The sequence below is a fragment of the Salmo salar genome, chromosome 26, assembly GCF_965601325.2.
Source record: "Salmo salar chromosome 26, fSalSal1, whole genome shotgun sequence".
Taxonomy (NCBI): domain Eukaryota; kingdom Metazoa; phylum Chordata; class Actinopteri; order Salmoniformes; family Salmonidae; genus Salmo; species Salmo salar.
Window position 1 is genome coordinate 37,377,501 of NC_138316.1, and position 17,175 is coordinate 37,394,675.

The 17,175-nt window shown below is 41.2% G+C and overlaps 1 protein-coding gene across 2 annotated transcripts in view; it reads right to left on the reverse strand.

Annotated features, from left to right (window-relative positions):
• LOC106587725 (cell migration-inducing and hyaluronan-binding protein) overlaps positions 1-17,175 on the reverse strand; it is a 177,594-nt gene that overhangs the window by 65,669 nt on the left and 94,750 nt on the right. For both annotated transcript variants that reach the window (XM_045708740.2, XM_045708746.2), the window contains exons 7-8: positions 1,632-1,702; positions 1-36 (exon numbers count right to left, since the gene is read on the reverse strand). The exon at positions 1-36 is cut by the window's left edge and continues 60 nt beyond it. In XM_045708740.2, coding sequence (XP_045564696.1) covers positions 1-36; positions 1,632-1,702 — 107 coding nt within the window. The remainder of the gene's footprint in view (positions 37-1,631; positions 1,703-17,175) is intronic.

Genomic DNA, 17,175 nt, shown 5'->3' on the forward strand with positions numbered 1-17,175 from the left:
TGCGTGAACTACGAGCCTCCGAGGAAGCTTTGGTCCCTGTTCTCACACACACACACACACACACACACACACACACACACACACACACACACACACACACACACACACACACACACACACACACACGAGTCAGCAGAGTAGTGGGAGAGATACTCTAGAAAGTAAGAGAGGGAGAGAAGGGGCGAAATACTCTAGAAAGTAAGAGAGAGAGAGAGAAGGGGGAGAGGTACTCTAGAAAGTAAGAGAGAGAGAGAGAGAGAAGGGGGAGAGATACTCTAGAAAGTAAGAGAGAGAGAGAGAGAGAGAGAAGGGGGAGAGACACTAGAAAGTAAGAGAGAGAGAGAGAAGGGGGAGAGATACTCTAGAAAGTAAGAGAGAGAGAGAGAGAGAGAGAAGGGGAGAGATACTCTAGAAAGTAAGAGAGAGAGAGAGAAGGGGGAGAGATACTCTAGAAAGTAAGAGAGAGAGAGAGAAGGGGAGAGATACTCTAGAAAGTAAGAGAGGGAGAGAAGGGGCGAAATACTCTAGAAAGTAAGAGAGAGAGAGAGAAGGGGAGAGATACTCTAGAAAGTAAGAGAGAGAGAGAGAAGGGGGAGAGGTACTCTAGAAAGTAAGAGAGAGAGAGAGAGAAGGGGGAGAGATACTCTAGAAAGTAAGAGAGAGAGAGAGAAGGGGAGAGATACTCTAGAAAGTAAGAGAGAGAGAGAAGGGGGAGAGGTACTCTACAAAGTAAGAGAGAGAGAGAGAAGGGTAGAGATACTCAAAAAGTAAGAGAGCGAGAAGGGGGAGAGACACTCTAGAAAGTAAGAGAGAGAGAGAGAGAGAAGGGGAGAGAAACTCTAGAAAGTAAGAGAGAGAGAGAGAGAGAGAGAGAAGGGGGAGAGAAACTCTAGAAAGTAAGAGAGAGAGAGAGAAGGGGGAAAGGTACTCTAGAAAGTAAGAGAGAGAGAGAGAAGGGGGAGAGATACTCTAGAAAGTAAGAGAGAGAGAGAGAAGGGGGAGAGAAACTCTAGAAAGTAAGAGAGAGAGAGAGAGAAGGGGAGAGAAACTCTAGAAAGTAAGAGAGAGAGAGAGAAGGGGGAGAGAAACTCTAGAAAGTAAGAGAGAGAGAGAGAAGGGGAGAGATACTCTAGAAAGTAAGAGAGAGAGAGAGAAGGGGGAGAGAAACTCTAGAAAGTAAGAGAGAGAGAGAGAAGGGGGAGAGGTACTCTAGAAAGTAAGAGAGAGAGAGAGAAGGGGGAGAGAAACTCTAGAAAGTAAGAGAGAGAGAGAGAAGGGGGAGAGAAACTCTAGAAAGTAAGAGAGAGAGAGAAGGGGGAGAGGTACTCTAGAAAGTAAGAGAGAGAGAGAGAAGGGGGAGAGAAACTCTAGAAAGTAAGAGAGAGAGAGAGAAGGGGAGAGAAACTCTAGAAAGTACGAGAGAGAGAGAGAAGGGGGAAAGGTACTCTAAAAAGTAAGAGAGAGAGAGAAGGGGGAGAGGTACTCTAGAAAGTAAGATATGGAGAGAAGTAAAGGGAGAGAGGGAGGTGGGTGAAAGGGAGAGAAAGAGAGACATTGTGAGGGAGAGGTTGAGGGAAAGATAAGGAGAGATGAGGGTAGAGAAAGGAGAGAGAGATGAGAGAGAGGTTCACCTTGATAGATAGCATGATCCTCCACTGCAGAGGACGTGTTGCCTTTCAACGCAATGAAACTCCAGGGATGACTGAAGAGAGACGGATGGATGGAGGGAGAGAAGAGATGGAGAAAGGGAAGAAATAGGGAGATTGAAAGTGTGAGGATGCAAGAGGACAAGGATAGATGGAAAGTAAAGAAAAATAGGGAGGAGGGGGGAGAGATATATTGCCATTAGACACACACACACACACACACACACACACACACACACACACACACACACACACACACACACACACACACACACACACACACACACACACACAGTTCCAGCCAGCCCTGGTAATGATGTTGACAAAAGGAGTGACGGGCTGTCGGAAAAACCCAGGGGCAGGATGGGTAATTACAGTAGCAATCCCATCATGCATCACTCTTGTGAGGACACAGTGACACGAGTGTCAGGGGAGAGATGTGTGTGTGTGTGTTTGTGTGTGCATGTGGCGTGCTAGGTGTCTGAAGAGAGTCTGTGTGATATTCACACCAGGACATTCCAACTACATTATGCATTAGGATTCCACCAGGAACAGTCAGAGAACTGACATTAGAACAAAAGTCATCCTCAACGTTCTAGCTGGTCATTTAGAAAAAAGGAAAAGGTGTCCGTTCCCAGCCACTGAAACAAAATGAGCGAGTTGGTGTATAGAGAGAAGAGGAGAGGGCCTACCACCGAGCCTTGGGGGACATCAGTAGTGAGCAGTTCCCAGCCACTGAAACAAACTGAGTGACTTTGTGTACAGAGAGAAGAACGAGAGGGCCTACCAACGAGCCTTGGGGGAGATCTGTAGTGAGCAGTTCCCAGCCACTGAAACAAACTGAGTGATTTGGTGTATAGAGAGAAGAGGAGAGGGTCTACCACCGAGCCTTGGGGAACATCAGTAGTGAGCAGTTCCCAGCCACTGAAACAAACTGAGTGACTTGGTGTACAGAGAGAAAAGGAGAGGGCCTACCACCGAGCCTTGGGGGACATCAGTAGTGAGCAGTTCCCAGCCACTGAAACAAACTGAATGACTTGGTGTACAGAGAGAAAAGGAGAGGGCCTACCACCGAGCCTTGGGGGACATCAGTAGTGAGCAGTTCCCAGCCACTGAAACAAACTGAGTGACTTGGTGTACAGAGAGAAGAGGAGAGGGCCTACCAACGAGCCTTGGGGGACATCAGAAGTGAGCAGTTCCATTTTGCTGTCTTGTAGCTTTGCTACCTATAATGCATGTGTAGCACATGGGGATGCGTGAAACTTACTCCTCAGCCTTAAGTGTCCCCACTTGCGCCAGCGAATAGCTAGCTTTTCAAGTGGCGCCAACTAGTAAGACACTTCAGGAGGGTGGTCACGTGTGTTAGCAAGGCAGAGGTCTCGAGTTTGCACCAGGTATGGGCCGAATCAGGAGGAAGTACGCGCTAATCAAGCAGCGTGACTTCCTTTACACTAGCTAGCCATCATGTTCTCATTTAACAGCAACGTTACCGGAGACAAGCAAAATGATATGACGTTTTATATAGATCAGCATGCCAGATATGTCTCTAAAGGTGTCTACAGTAAGACATTATATCAACAACTATTGGCTTTCATGACATGTAAGAGCAATACACACACACACACACACACACATGCGAACACCATCCCCCACTCATAAATACCACCGTGACTTTGGTAAACATATGTAAATTGCATTCATGGAGGATGGATTGCAGAGATCTTCTTGTTGCCAAAATGATTGCCTTATTAAAATGTTCTCTGGCACACCGCAAATAATACATTCCTTATTCAGCTTTAACACTGTTTGGCACAAGTGTCAGGGAGGATAGGCGACAAGAGACTAAGTACATTCTCCTCCTTCATCGCTCTCTCTCTCTCTCTCTCTTCTCATCTGAAGACGTGGTGTGGAGATATTTATGTGGGAATACTTGTAAACTTTGGTTCTCTGGTTGTTGGAGAAAATTAGCTGTGACTCGGCAATAGTACACACACACACACACACACACACTTTTATAATTTGGACAGTAACAGGTTAACTGCACTGGCGTTGCTGCCAAGCTTCCCATTCTCTGTGGTATTAAACTCATGTTGCCTTGCGGGCTGTATTCGGTCTTCAAATTTATTATATTTCCTCACCATCAAAATGCGCAAAAAATTGTCCTCTATCCATTGCTTTGGAATTGTTTATGTTCCCTGACTGTCTAGCTTTCATTTGGATGACTGTTATAAAGCTGGACAGAGTGAAGAGACTATAGATGACTGTTATCAAGCTGGACAGAGTGAAGAGACTATAGATGACTGTTATAAAGCTGGACAGAGTGAAGAGACTATAGATGACTGTTATAAAGCTGGACAGAGTGAAGAGACTATAGATGACTGTTATCAAGCTGGACAGAGTGTAGAGACTATAGATGACTGTTATCAAGCTGGACAGAGTGAAGAGACTATAAATGACTGTTATCAAGCTGGACAGAGTGAAGAGACTATAAATGACTGTTATCAAGCTGGACAGAGTGAAGAGACTATAGATGACTGTTATCAAGCTGGACGGAGTAAAGAGACTATAGATGACTGTTATAAAGCTGGACAGAGTGAAGAGACTATAGATGACTGTTATCAAGCTGGACAGAGTGAAGAGACTATAGATGTCTGTTATCAAGCTGGACAGAGTAAAGAGGCTATAAATGACTGTTATCAAGCTGGACAGAGTGAAGAGACTACAGATGACTTATCAAGCTGGACAGAGTGAAGAGTCTATAGATGACTGTTATCAAGCTGGACAGAGTGAAGAGACTATAGATGACTGTTATAAAGCTGGACAGAGTGAAGAGACTATAGATGACTGTTATAAAGCTGGACAGAGTGAAGAGACTATAGATGACTGTTATCAAGCTGGACAGAGTGTAGAGACTATAGATGACTGTTATCAAGCTGGACAGAGTGAAGAGACTATAAATGACTGTTATCAAGCTGGACAGAGTGAAGAGACTATAAATGACTGTTATCAAGCTGGACAGAGTGAAGAGACTATAGATGACTGTTATCAAGCTGGACAGAGTGAAGAGACTATAGATGATTTATCAAGCTGGACAGAGTGAAGAGACGAAAAGACTATTATCAAGATGGACAGAGTGAAGAGACTATAGATGACTGTTATCACGCTGGACAGAGTGAAGAGACTATAGATGATTTATCAAGCTGGACAGAGTGAAGAGACTACAGATGACTTATCAAGCTGGACAGAGTGAAGAGTCTATAGATGACTGTTATCAAGCTGGACAGAGTGAAGAGACGAGATGACTATTATCAAGATGGACAGAGTGAAGAGACTATAGATGACTGTTATCAAGCTGGACAGAGTGAAGAGACTATAGATGATTTATCAAGCTGGACAGAGTGAAGAGACGAAAAGACTATTATCAAGATGGAAAGAGTGAAAAGACTATAGATGACTGTTATCAAGCTGGACAGAGTAAAGAGGCTATAAATGACTGTTATCAAGCTGGACAGAGTGAAGAGACTATAGATGATTTATCAAGCTGGACAGAGTGAAGAGACTACAGATGACTTATCAAGCTGGACAGAGTGAAGAGACTATAAATGACTGTTATCAAGCTGGACAGAGTGAAGAGACTATAGATGACTTATTAAGCTGGACAGAGAAAAGAGACTATAGATGACTTATTAAGCTGGACAGAGTGAAGAGACTATAGATGAATGGTATCAAGCTGGACAGAGTGAAGAGACTATAGATGACTGTTATCAAGCTGGACAGAGTGAAGAGACTATAGATGACTGTTATCAAGCTGGACAGAGTGAAGAGACTATAGATTACTGTTATTAAGTTGGACAGAGTGAAGAGACTATAGATGACTGTTATCAAGCTGGACAGAGTGAAGAGACTATAAATGACTGTTATCAAGCTGGACAGAGTGAAGAGACTATAGATGACTGTTATCAAGCTGGACAGAGTGAAGAGACTATAGATGACTGTTATCAAGCTGGACAGAGTGAAGAGGCTATAGATGACTTATTAAGCTGGACAGAGTGAAGAGACTATAGATGACTGTTATCAAGCTGGACAGAGTGAAGAGACTATAGATGACTGTTATCAAGCTGGACAGAGTGAAGAGACTATAGATGACTGTTATCAAGCTGGACAGAGTGAAGAGGCTATAGATGACTTATTAAGCTGGACAGAGTGAAGAGACTATAGATGACTGTTATCAAGCTGGACAGAGTGAAGAGACTATAGATGACTGTTATCAAGCTGGACAGAGTGAAGAGACTATAGATGACTGTTATAAAGCTGGACAGAGTGAAGAGGCTATAGATGACTTATTAAGCTGGACAGAGTGAAGAGAATATAGATGACTTATTAAGCTGGACAGAGTGAAGAGACTATAGATGACTTATTAAGCTGGACAGAGTGAAGAGACTATAGATGACTTTATCAAGCTGGACAGAGTGAAGAGACTATAGATGACTGTTATCAAGCTGGACAGAGTGTAGAGACTATAGATGACTGTTATCAAGCTGGACAGAGTGAAGAGAATATAAATGACTGTTATCAAGCTGGACAGAGTGAAGAGACTATAAATGACTGTTATCAAGCTGGACAGAGTGAAGAGACTATAGATGACTGTTATCAAGCTGGACAGAGTGAAGAGACTATAGATGATTTATCAAGCTGGACAGAGTGAAGAGACGAAAAGACTATTATCAAGATGGACAGAGTGAAGAGACTATAGATGACTGTTATCACGCTGGACAGAGTGAAGAGACTATAGATGATTTATCAAGCTGGACAGAGTGAAGAGACTACAGATGACTTATCAAGCTGGACAGAGTGAAGAGTCTATAGATGACTGTTATCAAGCTGGACAGAGTGAAGAGACGAGATGACTATTATCAAGATGGACAGAGTGAAGAGACTATAGATGACTGTTATCAAGCTGGACAGAGTGAAGAGACTATAGATGATTTATCAAGCTGGACAGAGTGAAGAGACGAAAAGACTATTATCAAGATGGAAAGAGTGAAAAGACTATAGATGACTGTTATCAAGCTGGACAGAGTAAAGAGGCTATAAATGACTGTTATCAAGCTGGACAGAGTGAAGAGACTATAGATGATTTATCAAGCTGGACAGAGTGAAGAGACTACAGATGACTTATCAAGCTGGACAGAGTGAAGAGACTATAAATGACTGTTATCAAGCTGGACAGAGTGAAGAGACTATAGATGACTTATTAAGCTGGACAGAGAAAAGAGACTATAGATGACTTATTAAGCTGGACAGAGTGAAGAGACTATAGATGAATGGTATCAAGCTGGACAGAGTGAAGAGACTATAGATGACTGTTATCAAGCTGGACAGAGTGAAGAGACTATAGATGACTGTTATCAAGCTGGACAGAGTGAAGAGACTATAGATTACTGTTATTAAGTTGGACAGAGTGAAGAGACTATAGATGACTGTTATCAAGCTGGACAGAGTGAAGAGACTATAAATGACTGTTATCAAGCTGGACAGAGTGAAGAGACTATAGATGACTGTTATCAAGCTGGACAGAGTGAAGAGACTATAGATGACTGTTATCAAGCTGGACAGATTGAAGAGGCTATAGATGACTTATTAAGCTGGACAGAGTGAAGAGACTATAGATGACTGTTATCAAGCTGGACAGAGTGAAGAGACTATAGATGACTGTTATCAAGCTGGACAGAGTGAAGAGACTATAGATGACTGTTATCAAGCTGGACAGAGTGAAGAGGCTATAGATGACTTATTAAGCTGGACAGAGTGAAGAGACTATAGATGACTGTTATCAAGCTGGACAGAGTGAAGAGACTATAAATGACTGTTATCAAGCTGGACAGAGTGAAGAGACTATAAATGACTGTTATCAAGCTGGACAGAGTGAAGAGACTATAGATGACTGTTATCAAGCTGGACGGAGTAAAGAGACTATAGATGACTGTTATAAAGCTGGACAGAGTGAAGAGACTATAGATGACTGTTATCAAGCTGGACAGAGTGAAGAGACTATAGATGTCTGTTATCAAGCTGGACAGAGTAAAGAGGCTATAAATGACTGTTATCAAGCTGGACAGAGTGAAGAGACTACAGATGACTTATCAAGCTGGACAGAGTGAAGAGTCTATAGATGACTGTTATCAAGCTGGACAGAGTGAAGAGACTATAGATGACTGTTATAAAGCTGGACAGAGTGAAGAGACTATAGATGACTGTTATAAAGCTGGACAGAGTGAAGAGACTATAGATGACTGTTATCAAGCTGGACAGAGTGTAGAGACTATAGATGACTGTTATCAAGCTGGACAGAGTGAAGAGACTATAAATGACTGTTATCAAGCTGGACAGAGTGAAGAGACTATAAATGACTGTTATCAAGCTGGACAGAGTGAAGAGACTATAGATGACTGTTATCAAGCTGGACGGAGTAAAGAGACTATAGATGACTGTTATAAAGCTGGACAGAGTGAAGAGACTATAGATGACTGTTATCAAGCTGGACAGAGTGAAGAGACTATAGATGTCTGTTATCAAGCTGGACAGAGTAAAGAGGCTATAAATGACTGTTATCAAGCTGGACAGAGTGAAGAGACTACAGATGACTTATCAAGCTGGACAGAGTGAAGAGTCTATAGATGACTGTTATCAAGCTGGACAGAGTGAAGAGACTATAGATGACTGTTATAAAGCTGGACAGAGTGAAGAGACTATAGATGACTGTTATAAAGCTGGACAGAGTGAAGAGACTATAGATGACTGTTATCAAGCTGGACAGAGTGTAGAGACTATAGATGACTGTTATCAAGCTGGACAGAGTGAAGAGACTATAAATGACTGTTATCAAGCTGGACAGAGTGAAGAGACTATAAATGACTGTTATCAAGCTGGACAGAGTGAAGAGACTATAGATGACTGTTATCAAGCTGGACAGAGTGAAGAGACTATAGATGATTTATCAAGCTGGACAGAGTGAAGAGACGAAAAGACTATTATCAAGATGGACAGAGTGAAGAGACTATAGATGACTGTTATCACGCTGGACAGAGTGAAGAGACTATAGATGATTTATCAAGCTGGACAGAGTGAAGAGACTACAGATGACTTATCAAGCTGGACAGAGTGAAGAGTCTATAGATGACTGTTATCAAGCTGGACAGAGTGAAGAGACGAGATGACTATTATCAAGATGGACAGAGTGAAGAGACTATAGATGACTGTTATCAAGCTGGACAGAGTGAAGAGACTATAGATGATTTATCAAGCTGGACAGAGTGAAGAGACGAAAAGACTATTATCAAGATGGAAAGAGTGAAAAGACTATAGATGACTGTTATCAAGCTGGACAGAGTAAAGAGGCTATAAATGACTGTTATCAAGCTGGACAGAGTGAAGAGACTATAGATGATTTATCAAGCTGGACAGAGTGAAGAGACTACAGATGACTTATCAAGCTGGACAGAGTGAAGAGACTATAAATGACTGTTATCAAGCTGGACAGAGTGAAGAGACTATAGATGACTTATTAAGCTGGACAGAGAAAAGAGACTATAGATGACTTATTAAGCTGGACAGAGTGAAGAGACTATAGATGAATGGTATCAAGCTGGACAGAGTGAAGAGACTATAGATGACTGTTATCAAGCTGGACAGAGTGAAGAGACTATAGATGACTGTTATCAAGCTGGACAGAGTGAAGAGAATATAGATTACTGTTATTAAGTTGGACAGAGTGAAGAGACTATAGATGACTGTTATCAAGCTGGACAGAGTGAAGAGACTATAAATGACTGTTATCAAGCTGGACAGAGTGAAGAGACTATAGATGACTGTTATCAAGCTGGACAGAGTGAAGAGACTATAGATGACTGTTATCAAGCTGGACAGAGTGAAGAGGCTATAGATGACTTATTAAGCTGGACAGAGTGAAGAGACTATAGATGACTGTTATCAAGCTGGACAGAGTGAAGAGACTATAGATGACTGTTATCAAGCTGGACAGAGTGAAGAGACTATAGATGACTGTTATCAAGCTGGACAGAGTGAAGAGGCTATAGATGACTTATTAAGCTGGACAGAGTGAAGAGACTATAGATGACTGTTATCAAGCTGGACAGAGTGAAGAGGCTATAGATGACTGTTATCAAGCTGGACAGAGTGAAGAGACTATAGATGACTGTTATAAAGCTGGACAGAGTGAAGAGGCTATAGATGACTTATTAAGCTGGACAGAGTGAAGAGAATATAGATGACTTATTAAGCTGGACAGAGTGAAGAGACTATAGATGACTTATTAAGCTGGACAGAGTGAAGAGACTATAGATGATTTATCAAGCTGGACAGAGTGAAGAGACTATAGATGACTGTTATCAAGCTGGACAGAGTGTAGAGACTATAGATGACTGTTATCAAGCTGGACAGAGTGAAGAGACTATAAATGACTGTTATCAAGCTGGACAGAGTGAAGAGACTATAAATGACTGTTATCAAGCTGGACAGAGTGAAGAGACTATAGATGACTGTTATCAAGCTGGACAGAGTGAAGAGACTATAGATGATTTATCAAGCTGGACAGAGTGAAGAGACGAAAAGACTATTATCAAGATGGACAGAGTGAAGAGACTATAGATGACTGTTATCACGCTGGACAGAGTGAAGAGACTATAGATGATTTATCAAGCTGGACAGAGTGAAGAGACTACAGATGACTTATCAAGCTGGACAGAGTGAAGAGTCTATAGATGACTGTTATCAAGCTGGACAGAGTGAAGAGACGAGATGACTATTATCAAGATGGACAGAGTGAAGAGACTATAGATGACTGTTATCAAGCTGGACAGAGTGAAGAGACTATAGATGATTTATCAAGCTGGACAGAGTGAAGAGACGAAAAGACTATTATCAAGATGGAAAGAGTGAAAAGACTATAGATGACTGTTATCAAGCTGGACAGAGTAAAGAGGCTATAAATGACTGTTATCAAGCTGGACAGAGTGAAGAGACTATAGATGATTTATCAAGCTGGACAGAGTGAAGAGACTACAGATGACTTATCAAGCTGGACAGAGTGAAGAGACTATAAATGACTGTTATCAAGCTGGACAGAGTGAAGAGACTATAGATGACTTATTAAGCTGGACAGAGAAAAGAGACTATAGATGACTTATTAAGCTGGACAGAGTGAAGAGACTATAGATGAATGGTATCAAGCTGGACAGAGTGAAGAGACTATAGATGACTGTTATCAAGCTGGACAGAGTGAAGAGACTATAGATGACTGTTATCAAGCTGGACAGAGTGAAGAGACTATAGATTACTGTTATTAAGTTGGACAGAGTGAAGAGACTATAGATGACTGTTATCAAGCTGGACAGAGTGAAGAGACTATAAATGACTGTTATCAAGCTGGACAGAGTGAAGAGACTATAGATGACTGTTATCAAGCTGGACAGAGTGAAGAGACTATAGATGACTGTTATCAAGCTGGACAGAGTGAAGAGGCTATAGATGACTTATTAAGCTGGACAGAGTGAAGAGACTATAGATGACTGTTATCAAGCTGGACAGAGTGAAGAGACTATAGATGACTGTTATCAAGCTGGACAGAGTGAAGAGACTATAGATGACTGTTATCAAGCTGGACAGAGTGAAGAGGCTATAGATGACTTATTAAGCTGGACAGAGTGAAGAGACTATAGATGACTGTTATCAAGCTGGACAGAGTGAAGAGACTATAAATGACTGTTATCAAGCTGGACAGAGTGAAGAGACTATAAATGACTGTTATCAAGCTGGACAGAGTGAAGAGACTATAGATGACTGTTATCAAGCTGGACGGAGTAAAGAGACTATAGATGACTGTTATAAAGCTGGACAGAGTGAAGAGACTATAGATGACTGTTATCAAGCTGGACAGAGTGAAGAGACTATAGATGTCTGTTATCAAGCTGGACAGAGTAAAGAGGCTATAAATGACTGTTATCAAGCTGGACAGAGTGAAGAGACTACAGATGACTTATCAAGCTGGACAGAGTGAAGAGTCTATAGATGACTGTTATCAAGCTGGACAGAGTGAAGAGACTATAGATGACTGTTATAAAGCTGGACAGAGTGAAGAGACTATAGATGACTGTTATAAAGCTGGACAGAGTGAAGAGACTATAGATGACTGTTATCAAGCTGGACAGAGTGTAGAGACTATAGATGACTGTTATCAAGCTGGACAGAGTGAAGAGACTATAAATGACTGTTATCAAGCTGGACAGAGTGAAGAGACTATAAATGACTGTTATCAAGCTGGACAGAGTGAAGAGACTATAGATGACTGTTATCAAGCTGGACAGAGTGAAGAGACTATAGATGATTTATCAAGCTGGACAGAGTGAAGAGACGAAAAGACTATTATCAAGATGGACAGAGTGAAGAGACTATAGATGACTGTTATCACGCTGGACAGAGTGAAGAGACTATAGATGATTTATCAAGCTGGACAGAGTGAAGAGACTACAGATGACTTATCAAGCTGGACAGAGTGAAGAGTCTATAGATGACTGTTATCAAGCTGGACAGAGTGAAGAGACGAGATGACTATTATCAAGATGGACAGAGTGAAGAGACTATAGATGACTGTTATCAAGCTGGACAGAGTGAAGAGACTATAGATGATTTATCAAGCTGGACAGAGTGAAGAGATGAAAATACTATTATCAAGATGGAAAGAGTGAAAAGACTATAGATGACTGTTATCAAGCTGGACAGAGTAAAGAGGCTATAAATGACTGTTATCAAGCTGGACAGAGTGAAGAGACTATAGATGATTTATCAAGCTGGACAGAGTGAAGAGACTACAGATGACTTATCAAGCTGGACAGAGTGAAGAGACTATAAATGACTGTTATCAAGCTGGACAGAGTGAAGAGACTATAGATGACTTATTAAGCTGGACAGAGAAAAGAGACTATAGATGACTTATTAAGCTGGACAGAGTGAAGAGACTATAGATGACTGGTATCAAGCTGGACAGAGTGAAGAGACTATAGATGACTGTTATCAAGCTGGACAGAGTGAAGAAACTATAGATGACTGTTATCAAGCTGGACAGAGTGAAGAGACTATAGATTACTGTTATTAAGTTGGACAGAGTGAAGAGACTATAGATGACTGTTATCAAGCTGGACAGAGTGAAGAGACTATAAATGACTGTTATCAAGCTGGACAGAGTGAAGAGACTATAGATGACTGTTATCAAGCTGGACAGAGTGAAGAGACTATAGATGACTGTTATCAAGCTGGACAGAGTGAAGAGGCTATAGATGACTTATTAAGCTGGACAGAGTGAAGAGACTATAGATGACTGTTATCAAGCTGGACAGAGTGAAGAGACTATAGATGACTGTTATCAAGCTGGACAGAGTGAAGAGACTATAGATGACTGTTATCAAGCTGGACAGAGTGAAGAGGCTATAGATGACTTATTAAGCTGGACAGAGTGAAGAGACTATAGATGACTGTTATCAAGCTGGACAGAGTGAAGAGACTATAGATGACTGTTATCAAGCTGGACAGAGTGAAGAGACTATAGATGACTGTTATAAAGCTGGACAGAGTGAAGAGGCTATAGATGACTTATTAAGCTGGACAGAGTGAAGAGACTATAGATGACTTATTAAGCTGGACAGAGTGAAGAGACTATAGATGACTTATTAAGCTGGACAGAGTGAAGAGACTATAGATGATTTATCAAGCTGGACAGAGTGAAGAGACTATAGATGACTGTTATCAAGCTGGACAGAGTGAAGAGACTATAAATGACTGTTATCAAGCTGGACAGAGTGAAGAGACTATAAATGACTGTTATCAAGCTGGACAGAGTGAAGAGACTATAGATGACTGTTATCAAGCTGGACAGAGTGAAGAGACTATAGATGACTGTTATCAAGCTGGACAGAGTGAAGAGGCTATAGATGACTTATTAAGCTGGACAGAGTGAAGAGACTATAGATGACTGTTATCAAGCTGGACAGAGTGAAGAGACTATAGATGACTGTTATCAAGCTGGACAGAGTGAAGAGACTATAGATTACTGTTATAAAGCTGGACAGAGTGAAGAGGCTATAGATGACTTATTAAGCTGGACAGAGTGAAGAGACTATAGATGACTTATTAAGCTGGACAGAGTGAAGAGACTATAGATGACTTATTAAGCTGGACAGAGTGAAGAGACTATAGATGATTTATCAAGCTGGACAGAGTGAAGAGACTATAGATGACTGTTATCAAGCTGGACAGAGTGAAGAGACTATAGATGACTGTTATCAAGCTGGACAGAGTGAAGAGACTATAAATGACTGTTATCAAGCTGGACAGAGTGAAGAGACTATAGATGACTGTTATCAAGCTGGACAGAGTGAAGAGACTATAGATTACTGTTATTAAGTTGGACAGAGTGAAGAGACTATAGATGACTGTCATCAAGCTGGACAGAGTGAAGAGACTATAAATTACTGTTATCAAGCTGGACAGAGTGAAGAGACTATAGATGACTGTTATCAAGCTGGACAGAGTGAAGAGACTATAGATGACTGTTATCAAGCTGGACAGAGTGAAGAGGCTATAGATGACTTATTAAGCTGGACAGAGTGAAGAGACTATAGATGACTGTTATCAAGCTGGACAGAGTGAAGAGACTATAGATGACTGTTATCAAGCTGGACAGAGTGAAGAGACTATAGATGACTGTTATCAAGCTGGACATAGTGAAGAGGCTATAGATGACTTATTAAGCTGGACAGAGTGAAGAGACTATAGATGACTGTTATCAAGCTGGACAGAGTGAAGAGAATATAGATGACTGTTATCAAGCTGGACAGAGTGAAGAGACTATAGATGACTGTTATAAAGCTGGACAGAGTGAAGAGGCTATAGATGACTTATTAAGCTGGACAGAGTGAAGAGACTATAGATGACTTATTAAGCTGGACAGAGTGAAGAGACTATAGATGACTTATTAAGCTGGACAGAGTGAAGAGACTATAGATGATTTATCAAGCTGGACAGAGTGAAGAGACTATAGATGACTGTTATCAAGCTGGACAGAGTGAAGAGACTATAGATGACTGTTATCAAGCTGGACAGAGTGAAGAGACTATAAATGACTGTTATCAAGCTGGACAGAGTGAAGAGACTATAGATGACTGTTATCAAGCTGGACAGAGTGAAGAGACTATAGATGACTGTTATCAAGCTGGACAGAGTGAAGAGGCTATAGATGACTTATTAAGCTGGACAGAGTGAAGAGACTATAGATGACTGTTATCAAGCTGGACAGAGTGAAGAGACTATAGATGACTGTTATCAAGCTGGACAGAGTGAAGAGACTATAGATGACTGTTATAAAGCTGGACAGAGTGAAGAGGCTATAGATGACTTATTAAGCTGGACAGAGTGAAGAGACTATAGATGACTTATTAAGCTGGACAGAGTGAAGAGACTATAGATGACTTATCAAGCTGGACAGAGTGAAGAGACTATAGATGATTTATCAAGCTGGACAGAGTGAAGAGACTATAGATGACTGTTATCAAGCTGGACAGAGTGAAGAGACTATAGATGACTGTTATCAAGCTGGACAGAGTGAAGAGACTATAAATGACTGTTATCAAGCTGGACAGAGTGAAGAGACTATAGATGACTGTTATCAAGCTGGACAGAGTGAAGAGGCTATAGATGACTTATTAAGCTGGACAGAGTGAAGAGACTATAGATGACTGTTATCAAGCTGGACAGAGTGAAGAGACTATAGATGACTGTTATCAAGCTGGACAGAGTGAAGAGACTATAAATGACTGTTATCAAGCTGGACGGAGTGAAGAAACTATAAATGACTGTTAGCAAGCTGGACAGAGGAAGAGACTATAGATGACTTATCAAGCTGGACAGAGTGAAGAGACTAAAGATGACTGTTATCAAGCTGGACAGAGTGAAGAGGCTATAGATGACTGTTATCAAGCTGGACGGAGTAAAGAGACTATAGATGACTGTTATAAAGCTGGACAGAGTGAAGAGACTATAGATGACTGTTATCAAGCTGGACAGAGTAAAGAGGCTATAAATGACTGTTATCAAGCTGGACAGAGTGAAGAGACTACAGATGACTTATCAAGCTGGACAGAGTGAAGAGACTATAGATGACTGTTATCAAGCTGGACAGAGTGAAGAGACGAGATGACTATTATCAAGATGGACAGAGTGAAGAGACTATAGATGACTGTTATCAAGCTGGACAGAGTGAAGAGACTATAGATGATTTATCAAGCTGGACAGAGTGAAGAGACTACAGATGACTTATCAAGCTGGACAGAGTGAAGAGACTATAAATGACTGTTATCAAGCTGGACAGAGTGAAGAGACTATAGATGACTTATTAAGCTGGACAGAGAAAAGAGACTATAGATGACTTATTAAGCTGGACAGAGTGAAGAGACTATAGATGACTGGTATCAAGCTGGACAGAGTGAAGAGACTATAGATGACTGTTATCAAGCTGGACAGAGTGAAGAGACTATAGATGACTGTTATCAAACTGGACAGAGTGAAGAGACTATAGATTACTGTTATTAAGTTGGACAGAGTGAAGAGACTATAGATGACTGTTATCAAGCTGGACAGAGTGAAGAGACTATAAATGACTGTTATCAAGCTGGACAGAGTGAAGAGACTATAGATGACTGTTATCAAGCTGGACAGAGTGAAGAGACTATAGATGACTGTTATCAAGCTGGACAGAGTGAAGAGGCTATAGATGACTTATTAAGCTGGACAGAGTGAAGAGACTATAGATGACTGTTATCAAGCTGGACAGAGTGAAGAGACTATAGATGACTGTTATCAAGCTGGACAGAGTGAAGAGACTATAGATGACTGTTATCAAGCTGGACAGAGTGAAGAGGCTATAGATGACTTATTAAGCTGGACAGATTGAAGAGACTATAGATGACTGTTATCAAGCTGGACAGAGTGAAGAGACTATAGATGACTGTTATCAAGCTGGACAGAGTGAAGAGACTATAGATGACTGTTATAAAGCTGGACAGAGTGAAGAGGCTATAGATGACTTATTAAGCTGGACAGAGTGAAGAGACTATAGATGACTTATTAAGCTGGACAGAGTGAAGAGACTATAGATGACTTATCAAGCTGGACAGAGTGAAGAGACTATAGATGATTTATCAAGCTGGACAGAGTGAAGAGACTATAGATGACTGTTATCAAGCTGGACAGAGTGAAGAGACTATAAATTACTGTTATCAAGCTGGACAGAGTGAAGAGACTATAAATGACTGTTATCAAGCTGGACAGAGTGAAGAGACTATAGATGACTGTTATCAAGCTGGACAGAGTGAAGAGACTATAGATGACTGTTATCAAGCTGGACAGAGTGAAGAGGCTATAGATGACTTATTAAGCTGGACAGAGTGAAGAGACTATAGAT